Below are 20451 nucleotides of genomic sequence, written 5' to 3'. Positions count from 1 at the left end.
ACAATAAGGGGCAGTGTACAAAATATATTAATTTTATTTGCTTGTGATCGCGCTCAAGAACTAGCACGACTCTCAAGTAATACTGGCAATGGAAGCCTGCCAGTACAGAGCGTACTTTCCTGCACGATCAGCTCCATGTCATGATTCCTGGGTTTATCTCGTGATGTCTGTGGATATTCGCTAATATGTTCTTAGCTCGCTTCTTTTTCGCTGTTTCTTTTTCTTATGCCATGAAAGTTATTATATACCATATGTATCATGTGAATGAATAAAATACGCCACCGTTGCTCACATACGAGAGAGATATTTGTATACGTGTCATTTTCACTTGCCACTGCAACAAAAAGCTCATCCCCTCTCAGTCAGCAACAAAAAATCGCTCTTGAGAACGTGTCTCTACGTATGGACTACCTTATCTTATCACAACTACGAAAGATAACATAGGACTAAGGGGACATCGGTGAATTGTTGGCGTTAGTCTGTTCTTAATCTTTGACAGGAAAAGTGCCTCCTATGTTAATATAACCTTGACTGAAGGCATCCATTTTCTTTAATGAGGTAAGATTTATATTTCTTCAGTCAAAGAACATGAACTCACAAAGACAGCTGTTTCTGTAGGTTAGCAATAAATCAATTATCAGCGGCAAAATTATCAGGTGGGCTCTTATTTGTCTTTGCGTAATTCTGTCATCACCAAGACGTAAACACTTCAGAGATTAAGAGTTGGTATTTTAAACACATCCTCAGCAGAAAATAAAATCCGGTTGAATTCAGTCGAAATGACGTCTTACAGACTACGATTTTTGGTAGTGTGCTCAGGTTTTCTGACAACATGATTTCAAGTTCTTACATAACTACATTAGCTATTCTTACGATGAATGGTTAAATACAGTTTTATATGTGCATGTGTGCGTGTATATAAATTTATGAAACGAAACCGAGGGCTTTCTCACAAGCGATTTAATTTTGCTATAAAATCCAGTTGACAATTACAATACAGAAGACTGCTTATAATGATAATGAGAAACGGGAAAAAAGAGCAATAAAAGAGTAGGAAGGGAACCAGTCAAAACAGGTGATAAGTTGCGTAATCTTGGAAACGTTGAGGGAGCCCCTTGTTGCTAACCAACCGTCGACGCAGATGCCATCCTTTCAAATTTGTTTTTGAAAGACTTCCTTAATCTCGCACCTGGTTTTTCTTATTAATGATGAAAACAAGTGCATGTTTCGTCATTTGAAATCTCACTGAACAAAAATCTCAAGGCTTCAGATTCATACATGACACTTGCTTCTATTAAGATGAATGGATTTCATTCATACGTTACCAGTTGGATATATTTTTGTTGCATACTTTTGTGTACCCTAATTGATATATATTTCATATCAACATATCACTGGAGTATATAAATGTCTTTAGTGTATTGATTCAGTTTTCATGGACACGATTTCTATGCGGTCTGATGTACATGTCCTCAGGTACTGTCTGTAGTATACTTATTTGAAGCAGTTTTCATTTAATTATTTAGTAAAATATTTAGATTTGAGCATCATACATCATCTACCTGTTCCTCAACAGGTAGATGATGTATGATTACTCAACATATTTCCCGTTCTTGGCTGGCTCATATATATATATATATATATATATATATATATATATATAGGATATATATATATATATATGTGTGTGTGTGTGTGTGTGTGTGTGTGTATTATATATATATATATATATATATATATATATATATATATATATATATATATATATATATATGTATATATATATATATATATATATATATATATATATATATATTTATATAGGCGCACGGGACCCTTCTCATTTGGGGGCCTGGACTCTTTCTGCCCAAAACCTATTTTGCCCGTGAATCCAAACTTACTATATATGTAAGCCAATTGAATAGCCCTGCTGCATTGGCTACTCTGCCAGAAAGATTTGTGTTTGTCCAAATCCCAGACCCCCTGGCTCGTATGCCTATATATATATATTTTTATATGTGTACATACATACATACATACATACATACTACATACATCATCATACACATCATACATACATATATATATATATATATATATATATATATATATATATATATATATATATACACATGTGTGTGTGTGAATTTCTATCACATAACCGTAACATTTTCATTCACAAACATTGAGCTATAAGTGTTTTCTAAAATCTATTTGCCTCTTCCTCGGAAATAATACCGAAGGAGAATTAATTATTGATAAGTGGTTCGTCATCTGGTGGACTCGATCCACAGACCAGCGCCTCCGACTTCATTGACGAGAATATTATAATCTTACCACCGGGCTTGTGTGTGTTGATGTGTGTAATCGAATGTCTAGACGCCTTAAAGTTAATGGAAGTACTACACTAGATTATCTTGTCTTGATTTTCCCTAGTTTTTATCAGAAACTCATTTGACCTTGAGGTAATAAATAATAATAAAAAAAATTTCACTTTTAGAATATCAAGAAACACACATTGCCGGATTGAACTTCAGCTGTATATTGTTAGGGTGAGTAGAACTATCTGTAATGATTGAAAGAACTAAAAATAAAACTGTGGGCATGTGGTCTTTTGTACACGACTCAGAGACCTGGATTTTATCAACTGCATTTTATTATTTCTCTCTATTAATTGCGTTGCCTGGTTTAGCTCTAGTTCTGTAGATTGACATGAATATAAATTTACAGAAATCAACGATGTGAACTTGGAAGTAAAAACTGTTGCTGGATACTTAGTGCTGGCTTCCTGACCTCTGTAAGGTACCTACTCGTTCAATAAGCGGTTTTTACTCGTCTTTTCTTAGATGCTCTCACTCTTATCTGTCAGCTCTTGAAGTGGTGTTTGCATGTTCTGGTAAAGATCAAAAGATGCGACGGCACACCAAGAACGAATAGATAGCGCTGAACTCCTTCAAGAAAGGAATTGACAAAAATTATGTGACAAGTAGTACTTAACAGTTATCGCAGACAGGAAGCTAACGTTAAACATCCTGCGATAACAAAAGACACCTTTCTCTCGTTGAGAGAAAACGATGATCTTCAAAACGTTCATTACGCTGCTCTCATGATCTGTTTACTGTATCTACGAGGATTTCCTTGTCGCACTGTTTCCTTCATTCAGTGGCCATTGCAGTGGCAACGTATTGGCTTTACTTAGCACAGAATTGATAAAAATAAGTAAGCGAGTGAAGGAACAAAACCAGGGCTCATTCTCAAACGAAGTAAGATGTCCAGCATTTCAATATTAAGTTGTAAGAGAGAGAGAGAGAGAAAAAAAAAGCAGTAGGAGAAATCTGAAGCAAGGCAGAAAAGGGAAACAAAACGGCCAATGTTATAACCACGAGTTTGCCATGTGTTTCTGTCGTGGCAGCGCGGGAAGGAGCAGACTTTAGCTGTTTCAGTGACTTCACGCACCCTTTCTCTGCCTACCCTGAGATTAGCTTGGACAAAGTTGACTCTCTAGGTTATCTTAGGGCCAGGGGATAATCCTCAATAATGCTATAAACGTTTGCTTTCGAAAACTAATGGTATATGTCAGAAATAATGAAAAGCTATTCAAAAGAAAGAAAAATAATATTTGTCTGATAATATTTGTCTGATCAGGATGAAGATATCAAAAAAGGGGCCAGAGAAAGTTTGTATGTATGTGTATGTGCGTGCCTGTATTTTGCGTTGAAGAAGAGCAGAATAATGAGCCTTGTAGTTATGGAACTGATTAGATCTCATGTAGATAGCTCCAAAAGTTTTATTTATTAATATTATTGATTCGAATTGGTACTTGAAGATGCCTGGTACCTGACGTTCGTTTTAATAACATGTTTGCTACAGAATGAAAATTTAAATGACATTTTAATCAGTTCGTTGTATGAAATCGGATAACATACTTTCCATATGGCAGATGATAACATTAGGATGAACAAGTACTTTTCTCACTTGTTGGAATATATAAATTCATAGAAGCAATTGGTATTTTACCAATTTGTGTGAAATGTGTAGTAATATGACAGCAGCACAGAAAATCACTTAGGTGGGTTAAGATTTCGATTTTGAATGTATAAGAAATGATCTCTTATTTCACTCTGCCTCTGTTTCAGGAGATAAATCTAGAAGCATTTGCTTGTAACTGGGACCTGACTAATAAAATTTGGATAAGTAGATTTTCTGGACAGATGCCTCGCCCAGTAGATGGCTTGGCTTCTAGATCCTAGGGATCAACATTGTGTATACATACATACACACACAAACACACACACACACACACACATATATATACATATATACATACACAGTGTTCAGGCATTACAATGAAATGCAATTCATCTCTTGAAACACAACAGGACGACAAAGGGTGAACAGAAGTTGCGAGATAATAAAATAAAGGTCACAAGAAAAATGTAACAGAAACAAAACCCAAATTAAAATGCTGGTAAGAGGAAAATTATTTTTCAGTAGAAAATAATATAAATCAGCACGGAGATCGCTAAATAAATACATATTCATTTAACGTTCAATGATCCTTTGGCGTTCATTTTATCTGAGCTGAGAAAAACAAAGCTCAAGTCACCCAGCATATGTGGAATAAGATGTGTCAAAGGATGATTCAATTATAAATGGGAGGGACGATGCAGAAAAAGGGAAAGCAGAAAGGAAAAGAAAGATCGGAGTACTTTTCAGACTGTTTGGCCATATAGAGAGAAAGGAATTTTTCTGGTTGGTGAGTGGTATATAGAATTGTAAGTTGTGGAAAAAAAGAAGTAAAATGAGGCTTTATGATTGATGTGGAAGAGCTATAATACCTTGGAAGTGCAAGAGCGCGCGTGCAAGATAAAGCTGAGTGGCGGCGTCGTCTTTGTAAAGTCCTTGAAGTGCTGCCGATAAACAGCCTTTTGTAGGTATGTGAAGTGGCTGAGACGGAAATTTTAGATCCACTGGGTTACTGCGTGTACGTGTATGCATATATATATATATATATATATATATATATATATATATATATATATATATATATATATATATATATATATATATATATATAAAATATATTTATATTTACACATATATATATATATATATATATATTATATATATATATATATATATATATATATATATATATACATATATATATATATATATATATATATATATATATATATATATATTCATATATATATATATATATATAAATATATATATATATACATATATATATATGTGTGTGTGTGTGTATGTGTGTGTGTATTTGTGTATTTGTTTATATTATATAAATGTGTGGATTTAAAATTATATAAAAAAAATCAGTTAGAGATTTTTGTGGCTATGAACAATGAGAGAAATGAGATATAAATAGAGGGAAAAAATGAGTTATATTACCAAGTAAAACATCAAACACCCATAATATCCTATTAATTTTAACACAAATGAAAAGGAAAACACATTAAAAGTTGATATTAGCAATGAGAAGCCTGCTAGTGACGTAATGCATATGTATGTATATGATAAAAAAATCTGTAAATACACTAGAAAAAATATTCTCAAGCCGCATATCAAATATATTTAACAGTCCTATAACAATTACTTACAAGCAATCTGGAGAGGTATAGTGCCTATTGTCAGTGGGTGGATAGATATAAGACTAGGTAAATAGATTTTTCTTATACCCAATAGTAAAGAAGGTTATCTATGCCCTTTCAATAAACTTGAGACCCAAGACATGGCGGCCTCATTCAAAAGAATGATCGCAGTTCGTGATAGAGATGATGATTAAAATTCACAAATATATGACTGCTAATATATTTACATAACTCTGGATAAGGCTACAGTCCTAATCATCCATTCTTGGTGACTTTACAAGAATCATACTTGACAGTAATTAAGTATCACCTTATTAGACATAACAACTCAAGGGAGCTGCGACAACAACGACTCAGTTGTGGATGATCTATAAACAAGAGACGATCACCTGTGAGGGGCGAAAGCAAAGGATGACATCGTCGACGAAGGGGAGCGTTTCTTCTGCGTCCTGAGGCAGGCGTCTTCATCGTCTAGGGACAAAGACCACCAAATGACCCCTGAGAACGTAAAACATCAACAGAAACGGTTTATCCGACGGAAATAAGAGATGCGATCATTTGGCGGGGGAGGAGTAGAATATGTTGTTCGACCCAGCAAGCAGGGGAGATCTGCAATCATCACTGTTACGATGCTCCCTCTTTGTAGGGGGGCACTCTTGCCAAAGCCGCCTCTTAACTGCAAAGCTGATTCTCTCAATCAACAGTAAATGCAGTGTCCTTCTTGCACTGGGAATGATCCGGTTCCGATGAACTACGGTAATTGCACACCGAGACAGGATCTAAATGCCCATCAATTCCTCCCATTGACGATTCTATGAGGACTTCTCCAGTCTAACCCCCGCCCCTTATCTGGTCTTTCAGTCAACTGGAGAAGTCACCTGACTTACTTGAGTGTAGGTTAACAAAGAATTTGCTGTTTATGCAAACAAAAATTTCATCACACGAATTATACATCTACTGAGGATATTTCTTTATATAGTTTTATTTATTTATTGGATATTTCCCGTCTCTTTGTTCATATGTAGAGACATATGCAACTGGATTAGCAATGAGAAATAGAAAAACCAAAGGAAATCGTGAATATGGCTACATTACTGGGTCATTTTCAGAGGACTGATACTTTGATATTTATACATATAATTACTGATTCACTTGGGCCCATGGTACTATGTAGCCCAATATCACATACTCACATTTATGTAACACATGCACATACAGAGAACGACTGCTTTTCAGTTTTTCCTCTCTTGATACTTCTGCAGCGATAATTTTCCCAACAGTTCGTCCGTGAGATTATTTGCTAAGGCGGGAGACATGAAGCAGCCGTCCGTCTTTCCCTCGTCCATGTCTGGCAGGACGCTCCGGAAGTTCTGCTTGTTCGTTTTCCTGGTTATTCCGATGGCCATCATTTCACTTAATATCAGTCAGGTAAGTCGTTTCGCTGATACTTTTAGTCTAATACCCGAGTCAATCACTGTTTTCTGCCTATGGGGAAAAGTAGGATTTGTTATTTGTCTCATATGAACTAGCACTTGATTTCATTTCTTATAGTAAAATTTCTCTGAGATTGAAAAAAACACACAAAAGTTCCAAGAACATATAATTACTGTCACCACTCTCTGAGCAGTAAAAATCAATTCCCTTCCCCAAGATATCTGGGATATATATTAATGTCAAATTTCGAGGCATTTAGTTGAGTACAGTTAAAGGTAATTAACTAATGTTGCCAAGGTTCTCCTAAAAACCAGAATAATATTTAGCCCAGATTGTAATCTTCCGAGAATTTTATATCCTATTCAGTACTTACTGTTCGTCATGGACATAAGCAATGTTTGACCCAGTCACGAAAAAGGTAACTACATCAGTCATCTACATCAGTGGGTCCCAAACTTGACCTAACCAAGGACCCCCAGATATATGAGTCCCAGCCGAGTACCCCAGCCAATCAAAAGTTACCATTACCACACTGGGATACCCTGTACAACGTAGTACATTTAATATAAAATTTTGCATATTCCTGCACAAAGTAAGTGTTAATAAATATATAAAATATTTTCAAGATTTTCCTATTGCTTTAAATTCAATACAAAGTCAAATTGGTGAAAACAGCCTCCATTTTTTTTCTGGAGTTGAAAAAATACATTTTTCATTGTGTCGCGGACCCCCTCGGACCTTCTCCCGGACACCCAGGGGTACGCGGACCCCAGTTTGGGAACCACTGATCTACACCACTGTCCTGTTTGTTTACGTTCTGCATTTCCTATAATACTTGAAACATTACTCATCTCTCTCTTTCTCAAATACCTTGAATGTCTCCCTTTCCTTACGGTCACCAAGCTATAACCTACAGTGCATCTTTGCAACCGACTAAGAAGGGGGATTAGAAATCTTACGCCATTGCATACTTGACATTCTATGTCTTTTATCCAAAATAAATAATTGTCAGTTGTCATTCATATTATCAATGTTATTAGATAGGTTACAGTGGTGAAGCAGTATCTCGTCTAAAGATACCCCAAGTTCCCTCCAGTGGGAGAAGGCAGCTGGCAGGCTACAGTCCTCACGGTGTAGTATACAAAGACACGCGATGGGCAGCTGATATAGAGAGAATTTCCTACACCTCCATCAACATGACAACTATGGAGACGCTCTTGCTAAGCCGCCGTCAGCTTGTCCTTGACAAGTGCAAAAAAGTTCTAATTTTATCCGAACAGACGCAGCCTATAAATAGTAAGGAATTCCTTATTAGTGAAAAATACAAGTTAGTCTGGTGTAACGTTTTCAAAGCTGCTTCGTCATCTTGGGTCTATAACTTCATGCTCATGGCTGGATATTCAGATAAAGAGATGAGAAAACAAAATGCGTCGCCTATTGAGTTCGCCAGAATGGAATACAAGAGACCTTCTGTCGAGGAACTGAATTCTTTCCTGGAGAGGGAAGACTTTTCCTCCTTTATCATCGTTCGGGATCCTTTCGAGAGACTCCTCTCAGCCTACAGGGACAAGATTGAATCTCAACAACAGGCTTTCTACAGGTAAGTCAACCTCAAGGCCTCCTGGTTGCTCTGAACTTCACATTTATATAGGTATTATCTTGTATCCTTGGCTGCCTTAAACTTACCTGTTTAAAAGATACATGGATTATATATCATGACATTTTACTTTCAGATTATTGTAAATAGTAAATGGTTATATCATAAATTCAGAATAAATTAATTCTAATTATCGATATAATTGACGCTGTCAGATAAAAATCATCAATCTTCTAGCAGTCAGAGCAGAAAATAATAATTTCCTGCTTTTGTATTAACAAGCATAAAATAGTCCTTAAACTGAATTCGTTTCTACAATCGTAATGGTTTGTTTAAATGGAAAATTTTCTAGACTTTATCACGGATATTGACTCTTCATGTTGGCCTTATTCGGCTTTGTTTGGATAATCCTCCCATATTTGTCGAACTTCTTCTTTTGTGAGTATCCATTAAAACGGGTGAAATGGCCTTGTCTTATCCATTTTTAGCTCTCATCTTGCCTGACAACATTCATCAGACCAGCTACCACTTGCCACTTTAATCTACTCTGTGGAAATCAGTAAATCATCCATTAATGTGATTCAGTAATCCCTACAAGATACAGTTCAGTAATCATTGCACTAAACAATTCAGTTGGAGAGCGAGCCTTTAGTTTTCAGGCTGAACTCGGGCATACTCGTCTAGAGGTGTCTATCATTTCTTTTAGCTTTACTATCTCTTTCCCTCCCCCTTTTCTTCCACTGTTACTTTAACATATAGGAACATAGAGTTGCCTATGTCATCGGCCTCTGCAATAAAGAACTATCCCCCAATCATTTAAAGTGGCTTTGAATCCACACTGAGCAGTTGGACGATGCTATTGCTGTGATTATCAGCATCGTCCAAGAGCAATAAAGTTAAAGCCTTCACCTGAGCTCGATAAGTCAAGGAACATTTCTTTCTAAAACGGTCCTCAACCCTTTATTAGTCACTTTCCCGCCATGGAATAGTCTAATAATGCAATTATGCAGGGTCAGCGACGTTTGGGAGCACAGCTTGCATCCCCCACAATAGGAGGAAGCAGTTGCGGCAGAATGTGGTCATGAATGCTATTGTTAAAATGAATGGATTTAGCAGGAATGAAGCGAGAAAGGAAAATTGCTTATGACTGAAGATAATAACATAAAACACCCAACGAGAAGTTTAAAATGCTCCGGAATGAAGTCCTTGGGATGGAAAAGAGCAGTGAAAGACTGAAATAAAAGAAGTGAATGATGGAAGATGAAGTGGCAGGTCTGGTTAAGAAAAAGGGATGAGACCCTTGGTAGCGAAGCCGTGAGGCAGAATGCGGAGTGACGCAGAACAAAGCGAGACAAAAATCAGCCGGGATAAAAAGACAGTGACAGAGCATGAGATGAAACCCCATGAAAATTTAGGCAGACATTTCAACCAAAATCAGTCCGGAAAGAAAAATGATTCTTAAAAGTGTTTGACTGACAGAAGGTTAACGAGGAAACTGATTTAGGAAACAAAGCTACACTTTTCTATAAAATGGTTCTGTTTCTTCTGATTTGCTGTGATACCACTTTATGATAATCAACCAATATATATTACAATCTCTCTATGTTTTTACTTTTATCTGTTATCTTTGCTGTTTCACAATGTAAAAATAGTTGTCATTTATCTCGTCATCTTCCCTTGACGCATTCCTGACACTCCTTAGTTAACAATTTTCTTTCAGTCTCAGCACCTAAGAGGCCAATCTCATTAATCACCCAAAATGACTCGGGGGTTCACCTTAATGAATTTTAAATAACTGGATTGTTGAAGAGAAACTGTAATAACACTACTTGAAAATGCCACGGGCTGTTGCCTTCGTCTTCCTGACTCGTGTTGCTGCTTTTTTCTTCTTTTCAGCCACTTAGCTGCATTTGTTTATATCTCTTTGTTTTCTCTCTATCGAATACGTGAATGCTATTAGCGGAAGACTCGTAACAAGTTAAATGGTTACGTATGCTTGTTGCTTATGACTGATCGCTCATTTTGAGCAATATAATAAGATTAATTTTGATAAAGGTAACACTCGTCAGACCAGGGCAGCTGAAAATGACCTTGATTTCGCTCATTTCGCCGACTTCATCAGATTCACTCATGTGCGAAGCGAAGATTGAAGATAATGGCAGCAAAGGAACTAGCTAGGTACACCAGCTCCCGTGGAATGAGTGATAGTAAAACATTCTTTTAACATAATAATAACGACAACACTGCAGAATGAATTCTCACAATAACACTGAATGAACATTGGTATTTTAGAAGTGTAAACAATAACAATAATAGCCACAATGCTAGTGGTGAAAATTGACGAACAAGCATCTCCCAGGTGACAATGGGAGAAAAAGGCTCATTTAATGAAATTTATATGTTTATTTTCATTCTGTTATATATTTTTTTACGATCTATTTACACAATACTGTTCTTAGCTATCATCTCCAGCGTCCTTGAGATAAGGCTTTTATTCCAGTGACTTCCTGTTTATATAACGGAAAGAAAATATCAGCACAAATTTCGCTTAAAAGTATTCTTGTCACGCTATTCATTACCCGACACCGCTACCCTCACTCACTACATGTGCTAAGATCCTCAGCAGGTATATTGTTGACATAATACCAATAAAGAAATTCGCATATTATAATCTGCCTCAACACCTCTGGAACAATTTCAGCTCTTTATCACTTAGTTCAATAAATAGAATTCAAGCCAGAAGCTAAGCTCCCTAACGTTACCCTGATTTTCAGCAAAGAAATCACTCGTACTAACTCAAAACTGAAATCCTCCACTCATGTAGCATATGTACACGCAACACAGTCACAAAATTGATTTCACAATGTCCTACATAAAGTATTCATTTAATGAAATGCCTACCTACATCTGGCCGCGCTAGAAAAAAAAAATGAATAAAAAGTTGGGGCGGGTGAGATGGGGATGGAGGCTGTACTGTATACTATACACTAGAGACCTGGTGGGACCACCTCAGTCATTTGAGGAACAATTTATACCTTTACCCTACCAAACGGGAGAAAATCTTTATTGTACTCGCAGCAAAGAGAAGGAAAAATTCGTAGACCCTCAGCTCGAAATGGGCGAAAAATGTCATTGTTCCACTCGCCAAAAGAAAGAAAATATTTGTGGGTCAACCCCCATAAAGGAGAAAAATAATTATACTATAAGACCACGATAGTGGGACAACTGCATCGCTCAACATTTCAAAAAGGAGCAGCATTTTTGTGAAATGCCAATACTAAGGCGACTCGTATATTTGCTTGTTTTGCATTGAAGAGAGTGTTTAACTTAACATGTACGGCATTTAACCTCGCAGCAACTCATCAGACAATTGCCCTGGGTGTCTTCGGGTATGAAGCACCAAGAAAAATCTTTGGTGAAAAACAGTATAATACGACTCGATTCCAGTCTTGGGAATCCCCAGTTAAATGTTATTTGCTCTATGAATTTCACTGATATCTAAAGCAACAGAATTAAGTGTCACATATCAAAGTACACTTACTTATCTGCAGTGTGAACTTTAGCAGCTGCTGGTAACTTGCCTTTGCCTTTCAAAATTGTCTCGGACAACTCAGTTGATTGCCAAGTGTACGCATTTAAAAAGCATGTTTAAGTATTAGTAATTATATTCAGTTATACATTACACTTTTTAAATCTTCATATTTATTTCTTAGCTCAGGGGGAAAGCAAGGAAGGCAATATGACGTCGACCATGACATCGAAGGGCTTGGGAGGGAACTATCGCCATCACGCTCTTTTGTGACAATATAAGAAGAGTGGAACAGCCGGGTTAGCAAAGTCATGACAGGGCCAAAAAAAATTACATCACGAACGGAAGCCATTTACTACTGACATGAGGCTTTCTACCGATCACCAGCTAAGTCCTAAAATGGCCATGCAGGAAACCTGTTGTTAAGCCATTTGGAGAACTGCCCCTACCGGTGTTTCCAGTTTCTTCAACCAGTTTGCAACTCTTAACAGTAGGTCGAGCAATTAATCTCAAATAGAACCCTGGACAGTCTGAAGGAAGACGAGGTAGGAGGAATAACAATCATAGAGACAAAAAGAGGCGAAATACATGAAAATGACCAGGATTTTTTTCGCCAAGGTCGTATGAGTCCAAAAAAAAAACCAAGATGTATAACATAGATAAAACTATGTTCAAGTGACAGATGAAACATAACATACTTAGTTAATTCAACTAATTAAGGGTTAAATGGATTTTGTTCATGAAAGAAGTATCATAACTTCTTACGAAAAGTGTGGCTATCAAGATCCATCCCATGGAGAATTCGATACTTAGTGACATATAGACTAAGTGGCGATTATCCCTGTCGATAACAGACGGCAAAAACATTGCTTGAACGTAACACTTCTGTACAAATATCACAGAGGGCAGGTGTCATGATAAGACTATGTTATGTGGCTTAATGGCCACTGCCACCAAATATGTTGTGGGCTATGTGGCGAGCAGTCTTCCTGCTTACATACTTGAACATGAAGAATGCAAATTTAGAAAGTTAATAGATAGCTCAAATATAGAATTAAAATCCACGGGAGAAAATTAAAGTTTAATTCATTAAATTTTTTTGCCATCAAACTGAACTTCAGAAGTGTCCAAATACACGTATCACGATTTTAGACATGATAATTCAAGGACTGGTGGTACAAGGAGCAAAAATGAAGCATCCAGAAGGTATAAAACAGGTTTGAACGTATTTCTTCCTTACGATACAGACTCCTTAATTGAATGAAACAGCGCGAAATGAAACGAAATACACGATGAATGTATCAGTCACCGTAATGACCTACTACAATAACGCAGACATTCGTAAATGCCAGTTCGGGTGGCGACCTTCCGCAGAGGAAACACCTTCCCTTGGAGAAACACCAGACGAAGAAACACGAAGGTTAGCTGCGGTCAAACGAAGAAATATCAAGCAAGGAACTAAGAGTGTCTAAAATTCCAGAAGCCTCCCCCACCCCCACCCACATCCAGGTTCAGAGGGCATAAGGACTGGCTGCAGGATCCATAATACTATAGTGCTTTTAATCACTTCCCTTCTCATCTTATATGCATTTTCTGGAGAGAATACTGCGGACTCTTTGTGCAACTTCTCATAACACTGATATGATATCTCTATTCTCTTATTTTCACATCTGTTCCTTAACAGTTGCTTACCAATATCAAATACTTACCGAATATAAATTTGCATGAACACATGCATTCATACGGTCATAAACACATTATATACCCTCTTCAGAAAATCTATACCTGGGGAATCTGTATTATAAATGAATGACAATCCACAAAAATTTCAAGAAAAAAGTACGACTGAAAGCAAGTAAATCTTTACTGATATTTATCAGAGAAAGTATGTATTATCACATATCATGAAAGCAGGAGTGTAATTCAATTTCTTCATTACTTATCTATTTGTTTTTTGTAAGCTGGAACAGAATAAATCCTGCTTTTCTTTCTTAAAATCACAATGATTACCAATGTCAACGCCTGAACGATTTAATCTTTCGTAGGCTGTTATCTTCAGCTCTCCTGATATATCTCATGTTTCTAAGAAAAAGCCTAGGATGCTGGCAAGGTTTTGGTGGCGGGAAATGAGCAGTGGATGTTGGTTGTAGGTTTGATGGAAAAGAAAAGATCACAAGATCTTGTAAGCACATGGCCATTGCCTTTCAGATATTGACGTCTCTTGCACACCTCAAATGGGGAATAGTTACACATTCGATGAACCACAAAAAGCACATGGCTTCTGCTTCGGTTTTTAAATTTTGTTGTTCCCTTTGCCTTTTAGATATTCATACAGCCCTTGCAACATAGTCAATCTCCACCTGTGATAGATAGCATGATCATCCTCCTGGAAGCTGATCTGTATCAGTTCTGATATTCAGGAGTTGTTGTATGAAGGGTAAATTCGAACACCCTTTTATTTAATTTATATTAAACTTTCATTTAGCTATTAATTTTTTTTGCCTGTTAATCTACTAGTTTACCTTTAGCCTGTAATAATGTGATTTATTTTGCATACTTTGTTTTGCTTTATCTTCTTTTCCCTGTTCTTCATAAGTCACACAAAACATTTTAACTTGTGGAAGTTTTCTAGAGAACGTCATGTTTCATAATGATGCGAGCTGGTTTTAGAATATTTAGACAATGACAGTATAGAGCATCTTCATTGTTCAACCCCCTTTTTCTTTTCTTCTTCTTCTTCTTGTCATAACCAGATGCACCAGCTTTCTTTCTTACACAGCATCTTTCATTCCCAGAAATTATCTTCCAAATGATCAACGCATCCTCCTCACTATACCGGAAATCTTTCTTTTAGAGATTGACTGTTTTCCAAATTTCTCAGACCGCTACGATGCCACATCCAGAAGACATACGGCAGCCTGCGCGGAACATCGCGTGACTGCAGACCTTCCTTCTCAGAATTCGTTGACTACATCATAGACGAACATGTTAATGGAAAACCACCAAACGAGCACTGGGCACCATATTACACATTCTGTTCGCCTTGTCAAACCAAGTTCGATTACATCCTGCACTTCGAAACGCTTGATCAGGACGAAGCCTTCCTCGTGAAGAAGGTCAGTCAGTGTTTTTTTGCAAATCGTTCCAAAAGAAGAATTGGAGTTATTAGACTCAAGAGTTTCCCAGTTGTTGAGTTAAGGCTTCATAAATAATTATGCTTAGGATGTTAATGAAGTTTATTAGTGATATTTGAGCCAGCCAGGCGCTCTTTGTCCCTAGTCCCGCTACCTCTTAAACGGTTCGCATGACAGTGTGACTGTTTATTCATTTTAAAAACCTGCCATGATACGAGCAAAATTAAGGACTTGATATAAACTAAAAATAGGTTACTTGAGAAAATGGCTCTGCTGCAGGTGAGATCTTTTAAACTTACTTTTAATTTTCCTTTCTTTTAATTTTCCTTAGACTAATAAGCTTTATTATGTTGCCTTTCAGCCTTAGATTCGATTTATTATTATTATTATTATTATTATTATTATTATTATTATTATTATTATTATTATTATTATTATTATAAATAGTTGTAGAAGTAGTAGTACTAATTAAGTTGTCTAATCAGACCACTACCTGAAAATACTGATTTCTTTGGTTTCGTCAAAAGAATTCGATTTTAAGCTTTCGTATTTCATTAACTTCTGATTCATTAAAATCAGTAATCATATGACTTTTGTTTGTTTTCCTTTACGGGTAATAAACCACGGTTGATTCTATCACCTCTTTCTACTAGGAAATGTTGAGAAAATGTCTGTTGCAATTTAATGTGAGAGCAATAACTTAATTCGATGTCACATAACTTCACCTAAAGTTAGTTCTTCTCCCTGAAATTAAACGCAGTTTCAACTCATGCCATTTCTGATTTGTTTTCGCATCACATGAAATTTTAGACAAATGTGAAAAATCTACCATGGGAATGAAAGAGTAAGGAGACAAGCAGAGAGCAGCAGCAACAAACTCAGAAAAAAAAATATTCTCATTAATGCTATGTGACGCCCCTTTCAACCAGTTTAACAACTGATCTCTAGTTACTACATCATACCCCGGGGTGAAAAGCCATAAATGAGCATTAACTCGACTGCTAACCGGTAATTCTGACCTTAGTCACGTAAATACGATGTAAAAGGGAAAATTTCACACGGAGAGTTTCAGTAATTAGATCTTAATTTAGGTAGCAGTTAACTAAAGTCAACATCACCTTAAAAGCTCTTTCCGGAAACAAGTGCATTTTTAAATTAGCAATTCCAGTGCATAGTGTAATTTATGTACATATGCAATAGAGTTGAATTCATAAAACACGTCAAGAACCCTTCTCTCTTTGCTCTGTTAACAGCCATATGGCATGTTTTATATACCATTAGGGGTGAACATATCCCTTCATTAGCTGAACCGAAAGGTTGAAAGACTTCTCCAAGATCAGTCTGAATAGGATTTTGACAGCATTCAAGGGTATGCTAGCAATATACACAAATCGTGAATTTAGAGATGCTGATACGTGAAACCATTTCTTTCGCACAGGTTTGTCATTTAATCTTTCTGGGCAGGCGTGCCTATTTATCTGTCTATGCATGTGTGTGTGTGTGTGAGAGAGAGAGAGAGAGAGAGAGAGAGAGAGAGAGAGAGAGAGAATGCGATTGTAATCAAAGTCTTCCTCCTCAGATCGAGGACCTTTCTTCAGTGGTGAAACCTCATAAACTGCATTCCTCTCACACCGAATACTCCACAATCACAGCATTCTACTTTGGACAGCTCACCGAAGAGCAAAAGAAGCAATTATACTCCATCTACGAAAAGGACTTCGAGATTTTCGACTACGATGGAAAAATATACCTTTAAATACTGATATATCATGTGGAAGCACGAAGTCCACAGCAACCGTTTAGGAAAAAAACCGTGAATTTACTGAACGATTTTTAGTATTGATGGAGGCTACTCAAATTCATCTTCATCGCTGTTTGTATCGATTATATGTATCTACATAATTGTACAGCTCATAAGTATTGTTGTTCCTGATTTTTAAGATTCCGGCGTTATAGTTGTAGACAGATCGCGAAAAATAAAGTCATATTAAGTACACTGAAGTTTTCAATATCAGTTTACACTTGTGAATTGGGGGATTTTTGGTCAATGTCGTCATGAGAACGAAAACGTCTCTTTATTAAGGGAGTTACCACAGTACGATACCGAGTTAGTTTTTTTGAATGAGGCTACTGGCCATGCCCCTCTCCATCGTGGTAGCGATATACTGCAGTCGGCTGACTACCAGGGGCCTATTTCACACTTTGATCCAATAGAGCCACAAGGTGTTTTAATGGAACTTGCCAATATTGCTCTGTTCTCTTAAGCCTGGATCCTGTCGCCAGCTACACGATTGCTGTAGTCATTAAACAAAAATACATATAATATATATATATATATATATATATATATATATATATATATATATATATATATATATATATATAAGGGTCACGACAATCGTGTAGCTGGCGACAGGATCTAGGATATTATATATATATATATATATATATATATATATATAATATATTATATATATATATATATATATTGTGATGAAGTGCCAAGTATCTGGTTACTACACTTACCATTCATTAACTGTTACCTCACAACAGCCAGACACCTGAACCCTCATCACAGGTACTAAACGACTGAATAATGGCAACAGTGATCCCTTAACAACTTACCAGTATTGCAGAAAATCAGACTTAAGTTCATCAAATCAGGTGTGAGGTAATCTTGTAAGTAATTAAATTAATCAAAGGGCATCACTCCATCAAAAGCTTTAAAAGTCTAAGTATTTCCCTGATTTCAGAAGTCTCAGTACTTTCCTGGTTCGAACTCACTTCAAGAAATTGAAGGACAACAGATCAATTACCACTCTATGTTTCTACCTAACATAAATATTTATATACTGGTTAAAAGAAACACTTATAAAAATTTTAAATACAAAAACTTATTATTAAACTCAAAATTTATAAGTGAAATTCACATCAGGGAAAATTACTGTTACTTGAAAACAAAGTAAAGTTTAATTAATTCTTGAATCAATTAAGTAAAATTAAATAAAAATTAATTTATCACAAAATTCAAGAAAATTAATTCAATTGAAATTCAAGTGTTAGGTAATGTTTGAAATTTGTTAATTAATTCACAAGTGCTAAACAACAATGAAACTTAAAAAGAATTCTCAGTAAATGCAAATTAATTCACAAGTGTTAAATTCAATTAAATGTGTGAATGATTAAGTAATGAAAATAACTAAGTTAATTAAATTGTGAATGCAAATGAAAACAGAAAAATGTGGAAAATGCCAAAATTGTAAAACGTACTAATAACACAGAATATAAAATAAAAAGATACACTTCAATAAGAAAATGGATAAATGCACTTCAAATGAAACAAACACAGAACACAAAAATTTGCAATGTATAAAAATGTAAATTTCACTAAACCATTGTAACTATTAGTTATTAGTTGCAACTAATAAAAATAACACACTTTACCTTGGTATACCAACTTCTTTCTTCAAGAAATTCACCAATTCACAGTATTTCACAAAATAAGGCGCCGTTACACACACTTGTACAATGTTTGTTCAGTTTCCACAAAGAGCACTAAATAATACAAAATAAACTCTAAGAAATATCAAATCTGAAATCCAAAACTTACGAGTGACCAATTTACGTTACGTTAACAAAAGTGGCGTGCAATAGAGAGAGAGAGAGATCTACATGCCAGGAATCCCAAGTCTTTAATGAAATCTTTTTCTCTCTCCTTGTATGGGCAACTCAAAAGATTGATGCAATCCTTTCTAGAAGCTTCTAAAATGATGCAACTATGCAAAAAAATCATGAAATCCTTACGTGGTTTCGGCAAAGACGGACTTGTATGAAACGAGTTATGAATGAGTCATGTACGTATTAGCTCAACAAAGACACGTATTCGATCAAAACAGACTCGAGCAAAAGTCCCTATCAGACGTGATGACAGAATTTCCAAAACACAACGAAGACCTCGAGGTCTCTAATCAAATGTGTTGACAGATTAGGGAAGCAAACAGAGATCTCGAGTTCCTCTTATCTAGAGGCAATGACACAATAGGAAAATAATCCTAGTTTCGAACGGACAAAGATAATCTCTCTCTTTTTCTTTACATTCTACGTTATATACTCTTTTACATTATGTTATGCGAAATCTGAACACACATTTTAAAACATCCTAGCTAAGGAATCTGAAAAAATGTTGCAGAATACTATATATAACATTTTATACAGTCAAAGAGGGGATATATGCATTTTGAAAGTAGCAACATATAATGATAATAACTAACATATATATATATATATATATATATATATATATATATATATATATATATATATATATAACATGATTCCGACGTTTCCTTACTTGGGTAGACTAGTTTTTCCCAAATGTATTTTCTTTATAACTGACGGTACTTTCCGTTTCTATAACATCGCCATGAGACGGTTTTTTTTTATAAATACAAAGCAACCAACAGTATTTACAAAAATGAAGATCTAATGTTGTCAATGAGCAGCCATAAATGGGTATCTTTGTATGGGCGGAAAAGACGGCCTGTACAATACTTTCGGGACTGACAACAATGCACGGTAATTTGAGTAGGCTAAAGTAGAGAAATCATTCATCAGTACTTAGATCTGCATTATATACCATATTCAATGAACAAATTAACCTTTGTTAACAACAGTTATAAGTTTTAGTATAAGCTAGGCCCTTAGGTATAGCCTACAGTCTATGTTAACGACGACATAGAAACACCTGGTCCAAGTCTTTGGTAAGGCGGAGAGAAGAAGCAGCTACAGGTCCGGACCGTAAACAGCACCTTACAACAACGCTCCCTTATTTTAGACATTTTTGAGGGGTTCTAGTGATAGTGATCCTATGAAAATATGGTTCCCGTATAATATAGTGTGATGTGATCCAAGAAAGTGCAGAAGTGATAGTACGTGAAGTACTGGTAAATGTAATTTTCAAAGTAAGATACACTTAAACTTTCGAGTCCTTGCCGGTTCACCTCTAAGTCTAAGCCCAAGGAATCGAGGTGTTTACATTCATAGAATCCGTTTTCTATTGTCCCACTTACATTCCTTTATGTTACAGCACAAAATAAGCATTAGAAAATGGGGAGTTGTCATTTGTAGGAGAAAATATCCATC

At 35.9% G+C, this 20451-nt stretch overlaps 1 protein-coding gene across 3 annotated transcripts; it reads left to right on the top strand.

Moving 5' to 3' along the window:
* Window positions 1-458: 458 nt before the first annotated feature.
* LOC135207268 (carbohydrate sulfotransferase 11-like) lies at window positions 459-17303 on the top strand. 3 transcript variants are annotated; one of them, XM_064238924.1, is made up of 6 exons: window positions 494-558; window positions 2501-2552; window positions 6896-7043; window positions 8090-8649; window positions 15057-15291; window positions 16889-17303. In XM_064238924.1, the coding sequence occupies exons 3-6, from the start codon at window positions 6930-6932 to the stop codon at window positions 17063-17065; spliced, it is 1086 nt and encodes a 361-aa protein (XP_064094994.1). In that variant the 5' UTR covers window positions 494-558; window positions 2501-2552; window positions 6896-6929; the 3' UTR covers window positions 17066-17303. The 3 variants fall into 3 exon arrangements, with proteins under 3 accessions (XP_064094993.1, XP_064094995.1, XP_064094994.1); XM_064238923.1 differs by lacking the exon at window positions 2501-2552 and having other exon boundaries at window positions 459-558; XM_064238925.1 differs by lacking the exon at window positions 2501-2552 and having other exon boundaries at window positions 459-558; window positions 15057-15295; window positions 16889-17065.
* Window positions 17304-20451: the final 3148 nt, after the last annotated feature.

This window comes from Macrobrachium nipponense, chromosome 32, assembly GCF_015104395.2.
Source record: "Macrobrachium nipponense isolate FS-2020 chromosome 32, ASM1510439v2, whole genome shotgun sequence".
Classification (NCBI taxonomy): domain Eukaryota; kingdom Metazoa; phylum Arthropoda; class Malacostraca; order Decapoda; family Palaemonidae; genus Macrobrachium; species Macrobrachium nipponense.
This window is presented reverse-complemented; position numbering and strand designations above follow the sequence as displayed.